Source organism: Balaenoptera borealis (genome assembly GCF_965194805.1).
Source record: "Balaenoptera borealis genome assembly, chromosome: 4".
Lineage (NCBI taxonomy): Eukaryota > Metazoa > Chordata > Mammalia > Artiodactyla > Balaenopteridae > Balaenoptera > Balaenoptera borealis.
This window is the reverse complement of record NC_138861.1, coordinates 88,150,082-88,175,244: the sequence shown is the minus strand read 5'-3', so window position 1 is coordinate 88,175,244 and position 25,163 is coordinate 88,150,082. Positions and strand designations below refer to the sequence as shown.

General features: G+C 37.6%; 1 protein-coding gene across 1 annotated transcript in view; it reads left to right on the top strand.

The window, feature by feature from the left end:
• The window catches only part of LOC309628081 (NACHT and WD repeat domain-containing protein 2-like), a 128,354-nt gene extending 105,083 nt beyond the window's left edge, over window positions 1-23,271 (top strand). Inside the window, exon 4 of the mRNA XM_082390812.1 lies at window positions 20,813-23,271. Within this exon, the coding sequence (XP_082246938.1) occupies window positions 20,813-20,848 (36 nt within the window). The 3' untranslated portion in view covers window positions 20,849-23,271. The remainder of the gene's footprint in view (window positions 1-20,812) is intronic.
• Window positions 23,272-25,163: the final 1,892 nt, after the last annotated feature.

Sequence of the window (25,163 nt, the reverse complement as noted above, 5' to 3'; positions counted from 1 at the left end):
TTCCCGGACCAGGGCTTGAACCCGTATCCCCTGCATTGGCAGGCGGATTCTTAACCAGTGCGCCACCAGGGAAGCCCTGGGTTCATTCTTAACATTGTAAAATGTAGAGCATATACATTAATTTTCTGAAATTTACTTAGTAAGACCTTACTCTGCTCCCAAGGAGGGTTTTTGACCAGGATTGCAGTAAACAGGGAGACAGCTCACAGTTGAGTCCAAACTCACTATCTGTTTCTCCTTTTAAGTGCAGAGAATTGCCTCAGCCTTCGCAAAGTGTGGAAACTTTAGCAGAATCTTTCCCCCACCAGTTTGTCCCACCCACTTAGTTCATAAAAAATCCTTCTGAAGGGGAGAAGAATATTGCCTGTTGGAGAGAGAAGAGTCCATGTACATGCTACCTATCCCATCCCCATTTCTCTTCACAGTGTGCATTTATGGGGAGAGGGGAATTTTCTTCTTGTCATTCCTCCATATTTGGAGTACCCACAGAGAATTGCTTGGGGAGTTTGGGCATTGACTCTGGACCTTGAGCAAAGGCCCATCTCTTGGCAGAAGTTGATAAAAGCAAGTGCTCTGCTGGCTTGAAGAACTGGAGTTTGAAAAGCTTAGATAACTTTAGTGAAGCTGCCCCCAAATGTGTGGGTGCTCTGGGGGGTGCAGACAGCATCTCATTACATTCCCTCAATCCACAGTCTGGATGATGTGAAGATTTACTGAGGAAAAGGTATCGGCAGGTTACTCTAAGTGAGCCAGGCCAGGCCCATGCATCCAGTAAAAAGAGTGCCAGTTAGAGACAGGTAAGAGGAGATTCCATGACTTCACATTCAGAGTCAGGACAAAGAGAATACTGTCTGTGGTATTGTTTTGTTCATTGCTTTGTCAGTTGCTAGGAGTCTCAAGAAGCCAAAGACCATGTAGCATTCTCATTGGGGCTACCAGATTGCACAGATATAATATGTTGGCATTGGAGAGAGAAACAGCCAAGGCCAAAAGAATGGGACTATTGCCATCATAGATGCTGAAGCAGCCTTCCCACCTGGCCCCCAGCATACACGCACACTGCCATCAGTGGCACGGGACTGAGAAAGAACAGGCCATGCTCTTGCCTACCACAGGCAGCTCTGGGCAGGCACTCTTAAAACCAGTATGCACAAAGGGAGAAGATGGAAGCTCAGAGGGCTAGACTTTTAAAGCAGAAACATGAAAACTTAAGGAGTTAGACTGCAAAATCTATTATTCAGCAAGTTTAAGTTTTTCCACTAGCCAGAAGAGTAAAGACAAAGCCAGAGCTGTTATTGGTAAAAATTAAACCATTCCATATTTGAGTGACATCACTGAGTGACAGTAGTGAACTAAACCTACAGGATATAGATCAGCTCATCATCACCTTCACAGTTAAATTATGCCCACTTGACGGTTCAAGTTTAGTTTCTTACTTTAAATAATTTTAAGAAAATCATACTGTGAGAGTTCTTAAATCATTGAATTTGAAGAAAATTAGGGTTTTTACAAAAGTTCAGCTTTGGAAAATAGTTCATTTTATCCACATTTCAACTTATGATTGACTTACCATTTTAGGTACACTAAATAAAATACACATGAAAAATTAAAACAAGTGCTTAGTTTGTACTTTAGCAACATGTACAGGGTTTTTTTTGATTTAGTTCTCAAATTTATAAGTACAGATTTACTAAAAAATAGTACTAAAATGGGAACAGATTTAAACTAGAAAATCATCTAAATTAAAGAATCTAGAGATTTTTTTAAAGTCCTTTTTAAAAAAACATTTAAATAAAAATCTACAACCTCAGATTTTCTAGATATATTTTGCTTGCACGATCAAGAATTCTTTACATATAAAATTAAGCTTGTCCAGTTTAAATCAGCTAGACATCATAGTTCTAAGATAGGTTCCATTAATAACTTGGTTCCAATAGACGTTCCAATAATAAATCACTTGATCACCACCAAAAAAAGTTAGAATGGGCAAACATTAAAAAATATTGTTTAAAAAAAAAAGCTAGTTATCTCACTGGTAGCAGCCAAGAGAGCCATTTAGTTAATTGTTGCTAATATAGAAAATGTTTCCACAATAAATTTTTATTAATACATAAGCTATTTTCATAGTTTAACTACTTCACAGCTTATGTAAAATGGCACATTTTTTGTGGTAAAAGAATTATGGAGAAAAGAAAGTGAACTGGAGAGCAGTTAACCTCCTTATAACTTAATTGGTAAGAAAAATGTTCACTTAAAACTAGGACTGTAACAACCTAAAGAGCTAGTAGAGCTATGGAGACAAAAATGATTAAAATTTCCAGAGAGGAGTCCTTCCTGGGTGAGCTGGTTTTACAGACAGAGGTATCCCAAAAGCATTGGCAGTTGTCATCATGAGACATTTGCTGGGCATTGGGCAACATGGATGATGGAGAGCTGGGATGAAAAAGCAGAGTAAGTCTTTTGGTATTTAGGAGACAAAGTCCACTGGAACCTAAGAGGAGTATTCAAAATTCTTGCCATTGAAACATTTTAGTGCAAAGAAAACAATCAAACGATAATAACCTAGTTGCACCCAGTTCAAATACTGAATGGACTGACATGATTAGCTTCTGAGTCTAACATAGGAAAATGAACCACTAAATAAAAGCTCTTTTAAATACAATGCCCAGAATACAATGAAAATTACAAGACATGCAAAGAATCAAGAAAATATGATTAATAAAAGAGAAAAAGTAGACAATAGAAGTCAACCCCCCAGATGAACAAGATGATGGAATGGGCAATCAAAAACTGTTAAAAATATGTCAATGAAAATAAAAGGTAGAGGAATGAGAAGATAATTTCAACAAAGAAATGAAATCTATAAAAAAATTGATTTTAGAACTAAAAGACAGAAGATCTAAAATTAAAAACTCATTTGATATACATGTGGAATCTGAAAAAATTGGTATAGATGATCTTATTTACAAAGCAAAAATAGAGACAGACTTAGAGAACAAACGTATGGATGCCAAGGGGGCAAAGGGGTTACACCTCCCTTTGCTTCAGATGAAACTAGAGCTTCATCACATCATGAAAAATGATCAGTTATGACCCTAAATCATCAGAAAAGAATAAATGATTTTTAGAGTTCTCTATTGAGAAAGATTTGCATCAAAATAGTTAAAGTCTAGCAAACTTGAGTTCTTCAGAATGACTTGTTAAATCCCAGATCTCTAGATAGTGGAGGTGAAACTCTCTGCTCCTTCCACAAAAACCTCTGGTTTGTAGACATGAAAACCAAATGTATGGATACCAAGGGGGAATGGGGGGGTGGGTGGGATGAATTGGGAGATTGGAATCGACATATATACACTATTGATACTATGTATAAAATAGATAACTAATGAGAACCTACTGTATTGCACAGGGAACTCTACTCAATGCTCTGTGGTGACCTAAATGGGAAGGAAATCCAAAAAAAGAGGGGATATATGTATATGTATAGCTGATTCAATTTGCTGTACAGTAGAAACTAACACAACATTGTAAAGCAACCATACTCCAATAAAAAATTTTTTAAAAACTCATTTGATAGGCTTAATAGGAGACTGAACATAAGACTGGATTAGTGAACTCAAAAAGAAGTCAACAGAAAATATCCAAACTGAAGCATAGATTTTAAAAAAATAGGAAAAACAGAATGGAGCAGAAGAGACATGTGAACCACAGTCAGTCTCTCATAAGTGTAACTGGAGTCCCAGAAAGAGATAGAGAAAGAGGATGGGAAAAGAAGTAACAAGTGAGAATTTTCCAAAACTGTTTAAAGACATCAACCCACACAGATTCAAAAGCTCAGTAAACTGTGAGCAAGAAAATTGCATCTGAGTACATTATAGTAAACTGCTGAAAAAAAAAAAAAGAAAAAAATTAAAATCCATCAAAAGGAAAAAAATCATTACCTACAGAAAAACTGAACTTTCAGTTGATTTTTAATAGAGAACTCTGGAAATCAAAAGACAATGGAAAGTCCCAAAGACTGGACACAAGATGGCAGAGTAAAAGGACCTCCTCTCATGAGCACACCAAAATCACAACTAACTGCTGAACAACTATTAATAAAAAAAGACTGGAATCTACCAAAAAAGATATTCTACATCCAAAGACATAAAGAAGAAACCATGACCTGGTAGGAGGGGCGCACTCATGTTATAATCAAGTCCTGTACCACCCTGGGGGGGCAACCCACAAACTGGAGAATAATTACATCACACAATTTTTCGCACAGGAGTGAGAACTCCGAGGCCCAGGCCAGGCTCCTCAGCCTAGGGGTCTGGCATTAGGAAGAGGAGCCCCCAGAGCATTTGGCTTTGAAGGCTAGCAGGGCTTGATTGCAGGAGCTCCACAGGACTGGGGGAAACAGAGACTCCACTCTTGGAGGGTACACACAAGGTCTCACATGCATCGGGACCCAGGACAAAAGCAGTAACTCTGTAGGAGCTTGGGCCAGACCTACCTGCTGGCCTTGGAGAGTCTCCTGGGGAGGTGGGGTGTGGCTATGGCTCTCTCTGGGGTCATAAAAGCTGGTGGCAGACACAGCGGGGACCTACGTGAACTCTGGCTGGAGGCAGACATTTTGGGTCCTTGGCACTGAGACCTGGCCCCACTCAACAGCCTGTAAGCTCCAGTGCTGGGATGCCTCAGGCCAAAACAACCAACAGGGCAGGAACACAGCCCCACCCATCAGCAGACAGACTGCCTAAAGACTTCCTGAGCCCACAACCACCTCTAGACATGCCCCTTGACACAGCCTTACTCACCAGAGTGCCAAGACCCAGCTCCACCCACCAGTGGGTAGGCACCACCACCCCTGCCCCTGGCCAGGAAGCCTTCACAAGCCTCTAGACCAGCCTCATTCACCAGGGGCAGACACCAGAAGCAAGAAAACTACAGTCCTGCAGAACTGAGTCCACAAACACAGAACAGAACCTACCTGGTCTCTGGCCCTAGGGTGACAAGAGAGGAGTGTACTGCTGGGACACATACAACATCCCCTACAGAGGGTCACTTCTCCAAGGTTGAGAAACGTAACTAAGCTACTACATACATAAAGGTACAAATAGAAATTTAAACAAAATGAGATGGCAAAGGAATATGTTCCAGACGAAATAATAAGATAAAACCCCAGAAGAACAACTAAGTGAAGTGGAGATAGACAATCTACCTGAGAAAGAGTTCAGAGTAGGGATCGTAAAGATGATCCAAGAACTCAGGAAAAGAATGGATGCACGGAGTGAGGAGTTACAAAAGTTTTTAGCAAAGAGTTAGAAAATATAAAGAATAACCAAACAAACTTAAAGAATACAGTAACTGAAATGAAAAATACACTAGAGAGAATCAATAGCAGAATAAATGAGGCAGAAGAACGAATCAGTGAGCTGGAAGACAAAGTGGTGGAAATCACTGCCATGGAACAGGATAAAGTAAAAAGAATGAAAAGAAATGAAGACAATTTAAGAGGCTTCTGAGACAACATCAAATGCACCAACGTTCACATTATAGGGGCCCCAGGAGAGAAGAAGAAGAGAAAGGGCCTGAGAAAATATTTGAAGAGATTATAGCTGAAAACTTCCTTGACATGGGAAAGGAAACAGTCGCCCAAGTCCAGAAAGCACAGAGTCTCATACAGGATTAACCCAGGAGGAACACACTGAGACACATAGTAATGAAATTGACAAAAATTAAAGACAGAGAAAATATTAAAACCAACAAGGGAAAAGCAACAAATAACAAACAAGGGAACCTCCATAAGACTATCAGCTGATTTTTCAGCAGAAACTCTGCAGGCCAGAAGGGAGTGGCATGATATATTTAAAGTGATGAAAGGGAAAAACCTACAACCAAGAATACTCTACCCAGCAAGGCTCTGGTTCAGATTTGACAGAGAAATCCAAAGTTTTACAGACACGCCAAAGGTGAAAGAATTCACCAAACCAGCTTTACAACAAATGCTAAAGGAACTTCTCTAAGTGGAAAAGAAAAGGCCACAAATGGAAACAGGAAAATTATGAGGATGGGAAAGCTCACCAGTAAAGGCAAACATACAGTAAAGGTAGGAAACCATCCACATACAAATTTGATATCAAAATTAGTAATCATGAGAGGAGGAGAGTACAAATGCAGGATATTTGAAATGCATTTGAAATTAAGAGATCAGCAACTTAAAACAATCATGTATACATATAGACTGCTATATCAAAACCTCATGGTATCCACAAATGAAAACTCTATAATAGATATAAACACAAAAAAAAACAAAAAGGAATCCAAACAACACTAAAGATAATCATCAAATTGCAAGAGAAGAGAACGTAAGAGGAAAGGAAGAAAACAGACCTACAAAAAACAAAGCCAAAACAAGTAACAAAATGGCAATAAGAACATACATATCAATAATTACCTTAAATGTAAATGAATTAAATGCTCCAACAAAAAGACATAGACTGGCTGAATGGGTACAAAAACAAGACCCATATATATGCTGTCTATAAGAGACCCACTTCAGATCTAGAGATGCATACAGACTGAAAGTGAGGAAATGGAAAAAAGGTATTCCATGCAAATGGAAATCAAAAGCAACCTGGAGTAGCAAGACTGATATCAGACAAAATAAATTTTAAAGTATTGTTTCAAGAGACAAGGAAGGACACTACATAATGATCAAGGGATCAATTCAAGAAGAGGATATAACAATTATAAATTTATATGCACCCAACACAGGAGCAACTCAATATATAAGACATATGCGAATGGACATAAAAGGAGAAACTGACAGTAAAACAATAATAGTGGGGGATTTTAACACCCCACTTATATCAATGGACAGAACATCCAGACAGAAAATCAATAAGGAAACATAGGGCTTAAATGACACATTAGACCATATGGACTTAATTGCTATTTATAGAGTGTTCCATCTGAAAGCAGTAGAATACACATTCTTTTCAAGTGCACATGGAACGTTTTCCAGAATAGATCACATGCTGGACCACAAAGCAAGTCTCGGTAAATTTAAGAAAACTGAAATCATATCAAGCATCTTTCTCAACACTATGAGATTAGAAATCAACTACAAGGAAATAAACTGTAAAAAACACAAACACATGGAGGCTGAACAATATGCTACTAATCACCCAATGTATCACGTAAGAAATCAAAGAGGAAATCAAAAAATACCTAGAGACAAATGACAATGAAAACATGATGATCCAAAACCTATGGGATGCAGCAAAATAAGTTCTAAAAGGGAAGTTTATAGTGATACAGGCTTACCTCAGGAAACGAGAAAAATCTCAAATAAACAACCTAACCCTACACCTAAGGCAACTAAAGAAAGAAGAACAAAGAAAACTCAAAGTTAGTAGAAGGAACGAAATCATAAAGATCAGAGCAGAAATAAATGAAATAGAACCTAAGAAAACAATAAAAAAGATCAATGGAACTAAAAGCTAGTTCTTTAAAAAGATAAACAAAATTGATAGACCTTTAGCCAGACTCATTAAGAAAAAAGTGCTCAAATCAATAAAATTAGAAATGGAAAAGGAGAAGTTACAACTGACACCTCAGAAATACAAAGGACCATAAAAGACTACTTCAGGCAACTATATGCCAATAAAATTGACAACACAGAGGAAATGGACAAATTCCTGGAAAAGTACAACCTTCCAAGACTGAACCAGGAAGAAATAGAAAATATGAACAGACCAATTACAAAAACTGAAATTAAATCAGTGATTTAAAAATTCCCAACAAACAAAAGTCCAGGACCTGATGGCTTCACAGGCAAATTCTATCAAACATTTAGAGAAGAGCTAACACCTATCCTTCTCAAACCCTTCCAAGAAATTGCAGAGGAAGGAACACTCCCAAGCTCATTCTACGAGGCCACCATCACCCTAATACCAAAACCAGACAAAGATATCACAAAAAAAGAAAATTACAGGCCAATATCACTGATGAACATAGACACAAAAATCCTCAACAAAATACTAGCAAACCGAATCCAACAATACATTAAAAGGATCATACACCATGAACAAGTGGGATTTATCCCAGGGATGCAAGGATTTGTCTGCAAACCAATTGGTCTGATACACCACATTAACAAATTGAAGAATAAAAAGCATATGATCATCTTAATAGATGCAGAAAAAAAGCTTTTGATAAAATTCAACATACACTTCTGATAAAAACACTCGGTAAAGTGGGCATAGAGGGAAACTATCTCAACATAATAAAGGCCATATATGACAAACCCACAGCTAACATCATACTCAACAGTGAAAAGCTGAAAGTATTTCCTCTAAGATCAGGAGCAAGACAAGGATGCCACTGTCATTCAACATAGTTTTGGAAGTCCTAGCCACAGCAATCAGAGAAGAAAAAGAAATAAAAGTAAACCATATTGGAAAAGAAGAAGTAAAACTGTCACTGATTGCAGATGACATGATACTATACTTAGAAAATCCTAAAGATGCTACCAGAAAACTGTTAGAGTTCATCAATGAATTCAGTAAAGTTTCAGGATACAAAATTAATACTCAGATATCTATTGCATTTCTATTCACTAAACAATGAAAGATCAGAAAGAGAAATTAAGGAAACAATCCCATTTACAATCACATGAAAAAGAATAAAATACCTAGGAATAAACCTACCTAGGAGGCAAAAGACCTGTACTCCAAAAACTATAAGACACTGATGAAAGAAATTGAAGATGACACAAACAGATGGAAAGATATACCGTGTTCTTGAATTGGAAGAATCCATATTGTCAAAAAGACTGTACTACCCAAGGCAATCTACAGAGTCAGTGCAATTCCTGTCAGATTACCAGTGGCATTTTTCACAGAACTAGAACAAAAAAAATTTAAATTTGTATGGAAACACAAAAGACTATGAATAGCCAAAGCAATCTTGAGAAAGAAAAATGGAGCTGGAGGAATCAGACTCCCTGACTTAATACTACAAAGCTGTAGTCATTAAAACAGTATGGCACTGGCACAAAAAAAGAAATATAGATCAACAGACACGGTAGAATGCCCAGAAATAAAGCCACACACCTATGGTCAATTAATCTGCGACAAAGGAAGCAAGAATATACAATGGAGAAAAGACAGCCTCTTCCATAAGTGGCACTGGGAAAATTGGATAGCTACATATAAAAGAATGAAATTAGAACACTCCCTAACACCATACACAAAAATAAACTCAAGATGGATTAAAAATCTAAATGTAAGACCAAATATTATAAAACTCCTAGGGGAAAACATAGGCAGAACACTCTTTGATATAAATTACACAAAAATCTTTTTGGATCCATCTCCTAGGGTAATGGAAATAAAAGCAAAAATAAACAAATGGGACCTAATCAAACTTAAAAGTTTTTACACAGCAAAAGAAACCATAAATGAAAAGACAACCTATGGAATGGGAGAAAATATTTGCAAATAATACAACTGACAAGGGATTAATTTCCAAAATATACAAACAGCTCATACAGCTCAATATCAAAAAAAAAAAACCAAACAACCCAATCAAAAAAATGGGCAGAAGATCTAAATAGACATTTCTCCAAAGACATACAAATGGCCAAAAGGCACATGAAAATATGCTCATCGTCACTAATTATTAGGGAAATGCAAATCAAAACTGTAATGAGGTACCACCTCACACCAGTCTGAATGGCTATCATCAAAAAGTCTGCAAATCATAAATGCTACAGAGGGTGTGGAAGAAAAAGGAACCCTCCTACACTGTTGGTGGGAATGTAAATTGGTACAGCCACTATGGAGAACAGTATGGAGGTTCCTTAAAAAACTAAAATTAGAGCTACCATATATGATCCTGCAATCCCACTCCTGGGCATATACCCGGAGAAAACCATAGTTAGAAAAGATACATGCATAGTACCCTCCTCACTGGCCATGAACCCCACTGGGCAAATACACAAGAAACTTCCCTCAGTGTTTTCACAGCGTCCCTGGGAGCAGAGATGTTAGGCCTGAGCACATTCATCAATATCTGTTAACAAAAAGGCAGATAAAAGGATTAGTGTAGTCTAACATGAAATTCTCAGTCTCTCTGTTCATGAAATACCAGCACACCATCCCCCGTGTCCCACAAACCTTTATAAGTGAGGAAAACAGTAAAAGGAGACACGTTCAGTCTTCCTGAATACCTGAAGGGCTGTTACTGGGAAAAGGGAATACACATACGGTGTACTGCTTTGAAAGCTCAAGCTACAGCCATGACATAGGTGTTTCAAAGAGAAAGATTTCAGGTCACCACAAAAGGACCTGCCTGATAACTGGAGTCATGTAAGCACTGGAATTCCCTGTGCAACTCCCAGGCCAGCTCAGCAGAGACAGTCAGAAATGAAATTAAAAAAAAAAAAAAAAAAAAAAGAAAAGATACATGCACCCCAATGTTCATTGCAGCACTATTTATAATAGCCAAGACATGGAAGCAACCTAAGTGTCCATCAACAGATAGATGAATGAATAAAGAAGACGTGGTACATGTATACAATGGAATATTACTCAGCCATAAAGAACAAAACAATGCCATTTACAGCAACATGGATGGACCTAGAGATTGTCATACATACTTAATGAAGTAAGTCAGACAGAGAAAGACAAATATCATATGATATCACTTATATGTGGAATCTAAAAAAATGGTACAACTATTGATGAGAAAGACAGAATCTAGCAGAAAAGAACTTCTACAAATAAAGATATAAAGAAGGAACCACAATGAGATGGGTACGTGCAGTATAGTGAAGACCCATACCTCAGACTGGGCAACCCACAAACAGGAGGTTAATTACAATTGCAGAGGTTCCCCCCCAGGAGCAATGGGTCTGAGCCCCACATTGGCTCCCCATCCTGGGGGTCCTGCACCAGAAGATGAGCCCCTAGAACAATTGGCTTTGAAGGACAGTGGGGCTTACTTTTGGGAGACCTAGAGGGCTGTGGGAAATAGAGACTCCACTCTTAAAGGTTGTATACAAAAGCTCACATGCTCCAGGACGTGGGCAGAAGCAGTAATTTGAGAAAAGCCTGTGTCAGACCCACCTGCTGATCTTACAGAGTCTCCCGGAGAGGAGGAGGCAACTGAAGCTCACCCTGGGGACACAAACACTGGCAGCAGCCATTATTAGGAGCTCGTTCTACTACATGTTCACTGGTGCTGGCAAGTGCCATTTTGTAATCCTCCCTCTAGCTTATTAGCTTCAGGACTCAACCCCACCAGGCAGCCTGTAGGCATCAGAACTGGGATGTCTCAGGCCAAACAACGAGCTAGGTGGGGACACAGACCAGTAGGTAGGCTGCCTCAAAAATGCCTGAACTCACAGCTGCACTGCGACACAGGTCCTCCACCAGAGGACCCAGGACCCAGCCAAATGCACCAGTGTGCATGCACTAGCCCTGGGACCAGCCTCACACACCACTGGGCAGGTACCAACCCTAGGAACACCTGGGATCTGACAGTGCCCACCAGCCCCAGGACCACTACAGCCAGCCATGGCAGGACCCAGCCCACTCACTAGCAGACCAGCTCAAGAACCCTCAGGGCCTTGCAGCCAGAGATCCCAAGAACAGACTCTGCCCAGTGAGCCAGCACTAGCCCTGGAACACCCTGGTCCTCAGACCCCCACACAAGCAGTCCAAACCAGCTCTGGGACCTCTGGGACCCCTGGGCCCTGCAGCCAGAGACCCCAGGATCCAGCTCTGCCTGCTAGTGGGCTGTCACTAGCCCCAAGTGCCAACTGCACCCACCAGTGGGCAGGCAATAATAGCCCTGGGATTCCCTGGATCCCAACCCTGCTCACCATGGCTGGTCGCCATCACTAGGACCACCACAGCCTGCCTTGTCAAGATCCAACCAACATACCAGCAAGCTGGCACTATACCAGGGACCCCCACGGCTCTGGCTCTGACCACAACTCCAGCTCTGAGACACCTTGGGCCCTTCAGTAAGTGTCCTCAGGATCCAGCCCCACCTACCAGGGGGATGACACCAGCTTCAGGACCCCCAGGGCCCTGCAACCAGAGACGCTGGTTCACAGCTCCACCAACCAGTGAGCCAGCACTGGGAACCCCCACCCCAGTCCCTGGCCCTGCCCTCGGGCAGGCCAGCACCAGCTCTGAGTTACCATGGACTCCTCACAGCTAACCACCCTGGGATCCAGTAACACTCACCAGCAGACCAGCACGATCTTTGAGACACCCTGAAACCTTCAGCCAGATGTGTCAGGAACCAGCCCTACCTACAAACAGGCCAACAGTAGATCTGGGAACCCCTGCCCTGTAACCACTCACCCCCAAACCTGACTCTGCCCACCAGTGAGTCACCACTAGCCCAGGGACCCCACCCCCAGGGTTCCACAGACAGCTGTCTCATGACCCAGTCCTGCCAACCAGTGACTGGCAGCCTCTGAACAAGGCAGGGCCTAGCAATCAACCAGACCAGGGGCCAGCCACAACTACCAGACCTCCCACAGTAGTCAGTCTGCCACAACAGAAGGACCCATACAGCCCACATAGGGGTACCCCTAGACCTTATAGCTCTGGTGACCAGAGAGGCATGTGCTGCTAGGAAGCACAGGATGTCTCCTACAAACGGCCACTTTTCCCAGGTCAGGAAATATAACCAACCTACCAGATACATATAAATACAAACAGCAAATTAGGCAAAACAAGAGGACAGAGTAACATGTTCCAAATGAAGGAACAGGATAAAAGCTCAGAAGAAAGACTAAGTGAAATGGAGACAGGCAATCTACTAAATAAAGATTTCAAGGCAATGATTGTAAAGATGATCAAAGAACTCAAGAGAAGAATGGATGAACAGAGTGAGAAGTTAGATGTTTTTAACAGAGTTAGAAAACATAAAGAAGAACCAAACAGATGAAGAATACAATAACTAAAATCAAAAATACACTAGAAGGGATCAACAGTAGATTAAATGATACAGAGGAATGGGTCAGTGAGCCTAAAGATAGAGTAATGGAAATCACTGAACAGAAAAAAGAATGAAAAGAAATGAGGACAGGTTAAGAGACCTCTAGGACAACACCAATTGTACTAACATTTGCATTATGGGGTCCCCAGAGGAGAAGTGAGAGAGAAAGGGGCAGAGAATGTATTTGAAGACATAATAGCTGAAAATTTCCCTGACTTGGGAAAGGAAACAAATATCCAGGTCCAGGAATAACAGAGAGTCCCAGACAGGACCAACCCAAAGGGGCCAAACCAAGACACATTGTAATTAAAATGGCAAAAATTAAAGATAAAGAGGGAATATTAAAAGCCGCAAGGGAAAAGCAACAACTTACATACAAGAGAACTCCCATAAGGCTATCAGCTGACCTTTCAGCAGAAACTGCAGGCCAGAAACTCTACAACCAAGAATACTCTACCCAGCAAGGCTCTTATTCAGGTTTGTTGGAGAGATCAAAAGTTTTACAGACAAGCAAAAGCTAAGAGTTCAGCACCACCAAACCAGCTTGACAAGAAATGTTAAAGGGATTTCTCTAAGTGAAAAAGAAAAGGCCATAACAAGAGACTTGAAAATTACAAAAGGAAAAATCTCATTGGTAAAGGCAAATAAACAGTAAAAGTAGTAGTAAATCAACCATGAACAAAGCTAATAGGAAGGTTAAAAGAAAAAAGTAGTAAAATCATTTTTCCCACAATAAGCAGTTAAGGCTAACACACACCCAAAAAAAAGACTCAAAATAATGATGTCAAAAACAGTTATCATGGGGGAAGAGGAGTAAAAATGCAGGGATGTTAAAATGCATTGGAGGTAACTAATAAGAACCTACTGTATAGCACAGGGAACTTTTCTCAATACTCTGTCATGACCTATACAAGAATCTAAAAAATAGTGGATATATGTAAAACTGATTCACTTTGCTGTACAGCAGAAACTAACACATTTTAAATCAACTACAATAAAAATTTTAAAAGATAGAACAAAAAAGTGCTTGGAAAGTAAGAAATCAGCAACTTAAAATTATGTATGTGTATATATATTGCTATATATTATCATGGTAACCACAAACCAAAAATCTCTAATAGATACACACACAAAAAAAGAGAAAGGAATCTAAACATAATACTAAAGATAGTCAAATCACAAGGGAAGAGAGCAAAACAAGAGGAAAGGAACAAAAAAAGAACTACAAGACAACCCCAAAGCAATTAACAAAATGGTAATAAGTACATACCTATCAATAATTACTTTAAGTGTAAATGGACTAATGCTCCAATCAAAGAGAGTGGCTTAATGGATATAAAAAGAAGACCCACATATATACTATCTACAAGAGACTCACTTCAGATTTAAAAACACACAGACTGAAAGTGAGGAAAAAGGTATTCCGTAGAAATAGACAAAGAAGGACATTACATAATGATCAAGGGATCAACCCAAGAAGATATAAGAATTGTAAATATACAAGCACCCAACATAGCAGCACCTAAATACATAAAGCAAATATTAACAAACATAAATGGAGAAGTTGACAGTAACACAGTAATAGTAGGGGACTTGAAGACCCCATTTACATCAATGGAGAGATCATTTAGAAAGAAAATCAATAAGGAAACACTGGCCTTAAATGGACTTAATAGATATGTATAGAAAATTCCATCCGAAAGCAGCAGAATATACATTCTTTTCAAGTGCACGTGGAGCATTCTCCAGGATAGGTCATATGCTAGGTCATAAAATAAGTCTCAGTAAATTTAAGAAAATTGAAATCATATTTAGCATCTTTCCTGACCACAACACTATAAGAGTAGAAATAAACCACAAGGGAAAAACTGAAAAAAACACAACCATGTGGAGGCTAAACATTATGCTACTAAATAACCAATGGATCACTGAAGAAATCAAAGAAGAAATCAAAATATACCTGGAGACAAATGAAAATGAAAACTCAATGATCCAAAATCTAGGACACGTAGCAAAAGTAGTTCTAAGAGGGAAGTTTATAGCAATAAAAATCTACCTCAGAAAACAAGAAAAATCTCAAACAACCTAACTTTATACCTAAAAGAACTAGAAAAAGAACAAACAAAACCAAAGTTAGTGGAAGGAAAGAAATCATAAAGAACAGAGCAGAAATAAATGAAATGGAAACTAAAAAGAAATAGAAAAGATCAAGGAAACTGGTTCTTTAAAAAGATCAACAAAATTGATAAACCTTTAGCCAGACTCATTAAGAAAAAAAGAGAGTGCCCGTCAATAAAATCAGAAATGAAAAAGGAGAAATTACAACTGACACCACCTAAATATGAAAGATCATAAGAGAATACTACGAACAACCATACTCCAATAAAACAGACAACCTAGAAGAAATGGACAAATTCCTAGAAATGTACAAACCCCCAAAACTGAAACAGGAAGAAATAGAAAATATGAACATATGAATTACCAGTAATAAAATGGAATCAGGAATGAAAAAACTCCTAACAAACAAAAGTCCAGGATCCGATGGCTTCACAGGTGAATTCTACCAAACATTTAGAGAAGAGTTAACACCTATCCTTCTCAAACTATTCCAAAACATTGCAGAGGAAGAAATGCTTCTTAACTCATTCTATGAAGCCAGTATCCAAAGGAAGATATCACAAAAAAGAAAATTATAGGCCAGTATCGCTGATGAACATAGATGCAAAAATACTCAATAAAATATTAGCAGAACAAATTCAGTGATACATTAAAAGGATCGTATATACACTATGATCAAGTGGGATTTATACCAAGGATGCAAGGAAGGTTCAATATACACAAATCACTTAATGCAATAAACCTTAACAAACTGAAGAATAAAAATCATATGATCAACTCAGCTGTAGAAAAAGGGTTTTGACAAAATTCAACATCCATTTATGATAAAAACTCTCCACAATGTGGATATCAATGGAACATATCTCAACATAATAAAGGTCATGTATGATAAGCCTACAGCTAACATCATACTCAGCAGGGAAAAGCTGAGCATTTCCACTGAGATCAGTAACAAGACAAGGATGCCCACTCTTGCCACTTTTACTCAACATAGTATTGGAAGTCCCAGCCACAGCAATCAGATAAGAAAAAGAAATAAAAGGTATCCAACTTGGAAGGCAAGAGGTAAAACTGTCAAGAGGCTAGAAAAAGAAAAAATTCAACCTAAAGAGATTCAAAGAAAAAGGAACATTCATCAGAATGCAAAAGCTTTTAAAACGTTTTCAAAGATTCCCAGTACCATTTGTATACCTCTAAGGATAAAAGGAAGACAGGACTTTAGAGCTAGAAACAGCCTTGAGATCATTAAGTAACTAAGTAGCTAAAAATCCTACATTTTACACAGGTAAAAAAATTGAGACCCAAAGAAGTGAAGGAATCCAATATTTCCTGAGCTCCTAAAATACACCAGCTGCTGTTCTGAGCACTTTTCAATACACAACCCATGGTGGACATTATTCTTCCAGCACTATCAAAGAGGATGCTGAGACTTAAGTAGTTTCTGCAGTTGGCCTCAAGTCCTGCAACTAGTAAGAGATGGAGCCAGGATTCCAACCTAGGTCTCTTTAATTCCAAATCTCATACTCTTCCTACAACAAGACCCTAAATGGTTTAATTAGAAGCCATAGTAAGATCTAGAACCCAAGTCCCTTTTTCCCAGTCTATTTTTATTTCCACTACAAAAGTGCAGAAAATGGAAAAATAATGCCCTGTTTGTTTTGTGGAATTCTCCTACATACAGTTGAACGAGTCAGATAAAATCATCACTCATCTAGTATGCAGTGTACTTTTCTCCATTGGGGAATGAAGCTTTGTTGCCCAAGGCTTTATTAAGGTTGTTTAAGCCAACCATTAAATTCTGTAATAAACTTTGACTTTTTAAATCTGATTTCCCTGGACAGAGAAACTTGAAGCTGCCAAAATCTGTACTTGGAAATGTCATACATGCAAATTGTGAAAACAACAAAGATTTCTTAGGGTTTTTTTTCCCTCACACTATCCAGTATCTACTCACAATACAAGGCCCATGTCTGCTATACCAAACCAACCTAAAGTCTCCATGTGATTCTGAATATGCACATTTCACAATGTTGTTCAATTAAACAATCAGCAAATCTATGTAGTGCCTATCGTGTATAAGACTTGATGCTAAGAGGTATAAAAATAACATACTATCTCTGTACTCTTAACTACCCACCTAAACAGAGAGAGGGGAAAGGGGATGTGCATGCAGTTAAATATTATACAATTTGACAAATTTGAAAATATTGTATTAAACAAGTGCTATGGGAGCCAGGTTGAGAAAATTGTTCTGACTCTGTGGGTCACAAAAGACATCCAGAGGAAGTAATGTTTGCAGTGAAGCTAGAAGGACTAAGTGCTTTCCATCTTTAGATCTAAGACATGGCATATGAGGTGCCTTGAATATCCAGAGACCAGCAGTTCCTGCATGTAGTTAGAATATAGGCTTAATTACCAGGCATTGGGGAACATGAGGCAAGAAGTATAGTTTGAGGCCAGACCTTACAAGTTTCAGCTTACATTTTTAGCAGTGAGGAGGACTTTCTCATGTTCAGATGTGTCACTCTGGAGGTAGTGTTGTGAAGAGGCTGGAGGTGAGACACCTAGCTAGGATCCCAACTAATGTCATGATCCAGATGAAAGATAATCGGTGTGATGAGAGGTAAAATAGAGAGGAGGGCATAGATTAGAGACATTTAAGAAATAAAATTGATGTTGACTCTTTAAATGCGGGGGTTAAAGGAGAAGGATGAGTCAAAGGTGATTATGCCAATACCCAGGGTGTTGGCCCCTCCATCATCTTAGATGCTTATGTATACACACAACAAATCACATTATGGAGTAACTCACAATCCACGTTTATAAAAGGTGATTATTTGCTGAAAATAAAATCTATACTGACTAGCAAGAATGTATCATATTCTTCATTCTTTTCTTCATATTCTCTGTGTTTTCTGATTCTTTTGTCTTAGTATGGGAAGAGAGTGAAAATGGTAACCAAGAGTGAGTAAGGAGGAAGTTGAATCACAGTATCAGTGTGTACCATCAATATTCTATGAATACTTCTCATATTGGTTTTTACTTTCCTTCTTTAAAGTATCAGGGACAGGGCAATTTTGTAAACAACTGTCATTGTTCCAATGCAGAGAAAACTCTGTGGAGGTGAAAGCAGGTGTCCCAACTAGAAATATGCACAGATATAGGACAGCCTTGTAGGTCTTCTGTTTTATGGCCCCTTCTGTATTCTCAGCTGTCTATAGCAGCCACACAAGTACCGGGAGGTGCTGCTCTTCTTCATGTTCTTTCTCTTCCTTACTTAGCATCTGAGGTGCTGGAGGATGTACAGATCTGATTGTGAGGTTATCACTGCTCCTGACCCCTTTCCTGCTTTATTATGACAAGTTGCAAAACTATCTTCCCAGCCATTCTGCAAATCTAAACTGAATGATTTGAGGCAAATTAAATATTTTAGCATTTTTATCTATGTACACATGATATATGGAAGAGGTAATAGTTTTAACTACTTAATTTTAACTTGGAGAAAGGGAATCTCTGTTTACTTTTACTTAGTTCAGCATTTATACTTTGTCTACTATACAAAAACATGTATTGTTATTAATAAATGCTCCAGGTTTTCCAAACCCACCATTAAGATTAGTGTTTCTGGACTAGAATCAAATATTCATATACCACCAGCAATATTATACATAATTTAAAGTGTATCTTGTCATGCAAATGGATTCACCGTGGTGCTTTCCCTTAACTATAAAATTTATTCTTGCCCCAATGGGAGCAGGCTTGTGGATTTTTACCCAGCCTTGGAAGAGGCCCCTGAGTGAGCATTTGGAAGATGCTTTAAATTTTGTCCCTGTGAAAATGGAATTAATTGGTCTCCAACTTGAATACATTATAAATATAGAGGTAACCAAGATTAACCAACAACAGGGAAGCAATCATATCTTTAATTGCCTGTAGCAGTCTCAGTGAAGTACTGGGCTCAACTTTTTCCAAAATGTAGCAGATATGTATAAAAAGAATCTAGAGTAGTCATTGCATCCATCTCTATACCTCATTTCTTCAAGACAGGAAGAATAATGAGGCTAAAGCTTGATTATAAAATGTTCAGCCTAGCTTAGTTTTTACTAGTTTTATAACTATGTAATCTGGCACAAGCAAACCTACAGATTAAATGAAAGTGGTGTTTGTTTTTTAGTCTTCCTGTGGGACCCTTTACAGTGTAAGCAACGGTCTTGGTACTCTCACATGGACCACCACATTTGCCTTTACTTTCTTATCATAATTACTGTGTTTTCTTTTCTAATTTCCTCTTAATAGGTGGCCAAAATAGACTATTAAACAGCTTCTTTAATAAAGTTTAGGATGGAAAGCTGTTCCTGTGTTTATCAATGATGTCATGATTTCTGCTTTTATTCTAATTCAATCTGTTGAATTTTCTCAGGAAATTAAGGAGACAAGAGGCCTCCCTTTTCTCACTTTATCTTATATAACTGATAATTATGGTTGACACGAACTGGCTCATACTTACTTGAGGGTACCAAGTATCTCACCCAATTCTCTTTTTTGACCTTACAAACCAGCCAACTGAATTTGTGTTCTACCTTTTTATTCCCTGGAGAAAATGTTAAAATATGTGTTCCTGTTCTATCTAATTTTGCCCTTTAGTGCAGAATAATTTTTCCTATCTTAAAAGTTTTTCTAATGCAAATAAATGAATTCTTACAAGGGCAAACTTTTTTTATTTTAACACTGTCCTTCTAAATTGAAGCAGACCTGTATTCATGGTAATGACGTTCATAAAGTGTGAAAAATGAATGCAATACATTTTAGAGGGTCAAAAAGTCATTTCTATCTTTTGAAGTATCATGTATTTAAATAAGGTAATTAATAGTATCATACTCATATATAGTATACTGAAAATATGCTACTAGGATTTCTTTCAAATCATTGTTAGGTGAAATTAAAATAAGAATTTTATCTGAATAATAATTGTACATTTGAATAACTTTATTTGTATCTCATTTTACTTACTATCTTTATAATCTCTACCTCAAGACTATTATTAAAACTAAGCACGTTTCTTTGACTCATATTCTTCATTTTAAAAAGTGTCCAGTTTCTTATATTTGGAGATTGAAGGTTCTACATAAACATATAAAACATTAGTGGGACCTGTATACAAACTGTACTATGAGTACTTTATGTGGATAATTCATTCACTCTTCCCAATAGTTTACAAAGAAGTTATAACCATTGTACAGACGAGGTAATTGAGGAGAAAAAGGGGATTCCTGACTGTTGCCAGGACATACTGCTAGTAAGGAACAATGCAGGACATGAGCCCAGGTGGTCTGGTGCTAGGATTTACAGGTTAACCATTCCACAGTCAGTGTTGCTTCTCAATTTGTCTTCACTCAGCTTTTGTTTCCTCTGAATTAAGATGTGTTCATTTCAATGTACAAAGTACTCTTAATCAAAGGGTCTTGAATTCCCCCTGGAACACAGACGTCTATTAGTATCTCACCTTTTTCAGTGTGTTTGCAGCTCAGATATAGCAACGTCTAAGAGTGACATTCCTGACTTTCACCCTTCCCCCAGTATCAATCCATATTTTTCATTCCTCTTTAAGGTGCACTCATGCCACAGCACAGAAAACTGTTCATTTCTAGGAATGATTAGTTAGTTCATGTTTCTTTGTCTCCCATAGAATCCATCGCCCCTCCAATCCTTGAGGAGAAAGTGAATGAAAGAATACAGACTTATATTGTAAATACCCTCTGACTCTCCCAGCTTTACACTGAACTGTGAAGGTACAAGGCAAAGATAAAAATTTACAATACTAAAACCAAGACCAAATCAAGGAAGAAATTTAACTAGCTGTAAGATGTGTGGAGTGAAATTAAGATTCATGAACTCAAGACATAAAGAGTGTTAAGAGCAAACATTTACTTGGCATTATTTCTGTGCCAGGCACTGTTCTGCACTGGACGTGCAATAATTTGTGTAACCTCATAACAGCAGTAATGAGGTGTGGGTACTATTTTTACCCCCATGTTACAGATAAGGAAACAGGTGCACAGAGTTGGGATTTGAAGCCAGGCAGACTGACTCTGAGGTTCATGGTCTCAACCACTCTAACCATTTCTCCTGCACTTGATATGAGATGCTTCATTTGACCATACTACCTACTCTTTGCCTCAAAATCCAGGTCAGTTACATGCAGTACACTGGGCAGTCATCATGGCTGTGCCTGTACAGCTTTCCAAAAGAACTGTCCAAGTTCAATCAGTAAAAATTTGGGGGCTGCAAATGACCACAAACTAGGAACATGATAGAGGTTTGGTAGCTTATTGTAATTTAACATGGATAGTCCCAGTAAACTAGTTTCTGTTTGGAAACACCTTATTAGCACTGCATTCTAAGAATTCTAAAAATCCATATACCCCATCACTGAAGACACATAGAGAATTAGCAACAGTTGTGGATGGAAGATCCAGCTCAAGCTACTAAACGCCTATTAGACACTGATTTCTAAATTAGGAGAAAGGACATCAATTTGTTCTCCAGCAACAAACAGATGGAGGAGAGTTGACAAACACCCAAATGGATAGAGATCAGGACAAAAGAGCAAGCCAGACATCCCGGATATTCACCAACATCAGGTTTGGGAAAAAAAGCTTTTGAAAAATATTTTACATATTAATAAAAATGGATTAAGAAGAAGGTAATATATCTGAAAATGATTTTCTACAAAACAACAAAAGACTTTAGCAAACACATTGGCATCTTAGTAGCATTTGAGACTGAAAAATCATGTGGTGAGAACAGACTAACATGAAAAAAACAGCTAAATGGTAGAGATGGGTGACTTGCAAGGAAAACGGAGACTAGAATTAACACAGTAAAATTCAAGTCAGTCCAGTGATACAGAGAATAAACATGAGATGGTTTCTCAGTATTCAGAAGAAAGAGATGAAAAACAAAAGGAAAAAAAAAAGAGAGAGGTCAAGGGCAGAGAAAGGAATCCAGCCCTAAAATTACAGGCATTTCCAGGAAGGAAAACACTAGGGTTAGAAGCAATAATCAGCAACAATACTGGAGAAAGAAAATCTGGACAAATGATTGTTACTAGCAATAAAAACATAGATCTTTGACAAATGTAACAAAATAGGGAAAATACATAGAAGTAAAATTAGGAATAAAGAGTGATTTAGCCATGGATATAGAAATAATAACCAGAAACAACACTAATATGTAGAACTGACTAGGTGCCATGAGTCTAAGAGTTACATATATAGAATTTTAAACATTTTCATCACAAGTAAGAAAACTTTTAAGTTGGAAATACTGTGTAAAACTCAATGCTGAGAAAGTTTCAAAGCTGAATATATGAATACTTTTCTGAGAAGTGTTAATTACCAAAATAGATTCAAGATGATTTGGATAAACTGGTAGTTGTAAAAGATATTGAAAATTCATTAAGGCATAACTTCCAGATATAAGCTTCCTTTTGCTTCCAAAAAGTAAAAAAAAAAAAAAAAAAGAAAGAAAAAAAAGTGGTTCTACCTGTGTATTCTTCTATGCTTTCAAGAAACATATTCCCATGCTAAATAAATTGTTCCATTGTGAAGACAGAAAAAGGTGTAAAGCCATCCTATTCACTTTTTAAGCTGGCATAATCCTGACCCCAAACCTGACAGAGCACAAAAATTAATATCCCTTATCAATTTTAATATAGATTGAAAAATCCTTTATAGAATAATTGCTAAACCAAATTTAGAAGTAGGTTTTTAAAAGTATTCACCATACTTAGGGTTTATCCCAGAAAGGTAACAAAGATTATTATTAGAAAGTCCATTAATAAGTAAATCAATGCTAAAAATATGTTAATTTCAACTGATGTCAGAAAAGGAACTTAATAAAATTCAAGACCCTTTCCTACCAAGCAGTGAATTCTGTAAACCAACCAACAGATTCTTCCTTTTATTTTAAGAATATCTACCATATGTTAGTAACCAACTTTGTGATTACTATAGGCATGCCCATGGCCTATCTCATAATTGTAAAATTAATGCGTATTGATAGGAATTTGCAGATGACTATAAAATAAAATATAAAACTAACCCATAATCTCACCATCCAGAGATACTCATTTAACTAAGTTAGAGGTACCAACCCTCTGCACAGTTGAAACTCCACATATATGGTCTGCCCTCGAATATACAGTTCCTCCATATCTGCAGTTCTGCATCCACAGACTCAACCAACCTGGATCATGTAGTACTGTAGTATTTACTATTGAAAAAAATTTGCATATAAGTGAATGCATGCAGTTCAAACCTGTTTTAAGGGTCAACTGAACTGAACTTTGTTAAGAATATTCTGCCATAGGTATTATTGTTGTAATCCTCGTTTTCCTGATGAGGAGACTGACACACACAAAGGTTGAGTAGCTTGCCCAAGGTTGCTGAGTAAGCAGTCACATAAAGAAGGTATAAATTCAAGCAGCGTTTCTCTAGAATTCACACCTTTAAACAATGTGTTAAATCATCTCTTTAGAGAACTTTTTTCCAATATTTTATCATAAGCAATTCCCGATAATATATAATGTTCTTAAATTATTATTTCAATACTTTATCATATTCTAGCATACAAATGAACTATTATATATTTAAATGCTGCCTATTTTTACATATTAGGCCATTTCTGATTATTATTATAAATATTAATGCATTTAACATTTTCATATAAATTCAAACTAATTTTTTCTTTGAGGATAAACTCCAAGATGCAGAATTACTAGGTCAAAAATCATGAATATTTGCGAACCATCCTGATTTTCTACTTGTTTCCTGGAAGGAATTTGCAATTTGTATTTTTACCCACAGAAGATGAGAATGCCCATTTCATAGCAACCTCTTCAGCTCAGAATAGTACCACTATTTAAAACTTTTGTAAATTTGATAGGTGAAAAAGAGTATCCTATTTCACATCTTTGGCTACTAGTAAAGTTTAATAACCTTTTCATATTTTATTAGCCATTGGAATATGGTTTTCTGGTTTGCCTGTCAATTCCTACCTCAGAGAAAACAGCATAGCTAACAGTTAAGAACAGTCATTTTTGTCAGAGGCTCTGGAGTTCTCAACTTTTAAGAAATTGAACATCCCTATACTATATTGTTCTCACACAAAGGCTGACATGAAATCTAGAAATCATCTAGGTTAATCCTGATCCCACAGACTTTAATCTCACTGAACCTGTTTCTTCATCTTTAAAGTAGGGATAATGATAATAATACTTCATTAGTTTATTGTCAGTATTAAATAAGATACTATATGAAAAGTGTTTGATGTACAAATAGCAGCCTTCCAATGGTTACTTTTAAAAAATACTGCTGCATGCTTTCATGTCACTTATTTAGACTTACATTAGACTCTATTTAGACTTTATATTAGAGCTTTGTATGTACTTATCAATAGATGAATTCTCAGGAGGAATTTTTATCTTTTTCCTCTGTCCCTAGCATTCCAGTACCTAGCAAAAAGCCTGATATGTATTAGGAATATATACCGACCATGTTGGGCTGAATGTAAAATTATCAATACTTCCAAAGGACATTTTGTGATTAGATGTCAAGATTCCATCTAGCTAGCCTCTAAAACATTTTATCATTTTCCTATTACAGAATTAAAATAATAGAAATCCTCAAATTTAAGTTCTCAAAGGCAGCATTTAGAGTTTTAACTATTTACTAACCACTTCGTTTAGGACAGACTCAACTACATTTAGGCCAAACTCAAGGGCAAATGCAAGAGTGGTGACCACCCCAATTACAGTCAATTTGATGAATAAAGATAGAGCAACCACAGTGTGGACCTCGGCAAAAGGAGGAGTGCTCACCCCTGCGTTCTCTTTCATTGAAAGATAAATGTTTTCAAAACTATCTCCCAATGTTTGGTGTAGTGAAACAAAAAATACTGACTGATACAGTTTTATAAAGACCTACAAAAATCAACATGGTTTTTTAAATTATTTTCACTCTCAGACCAAAGTTATT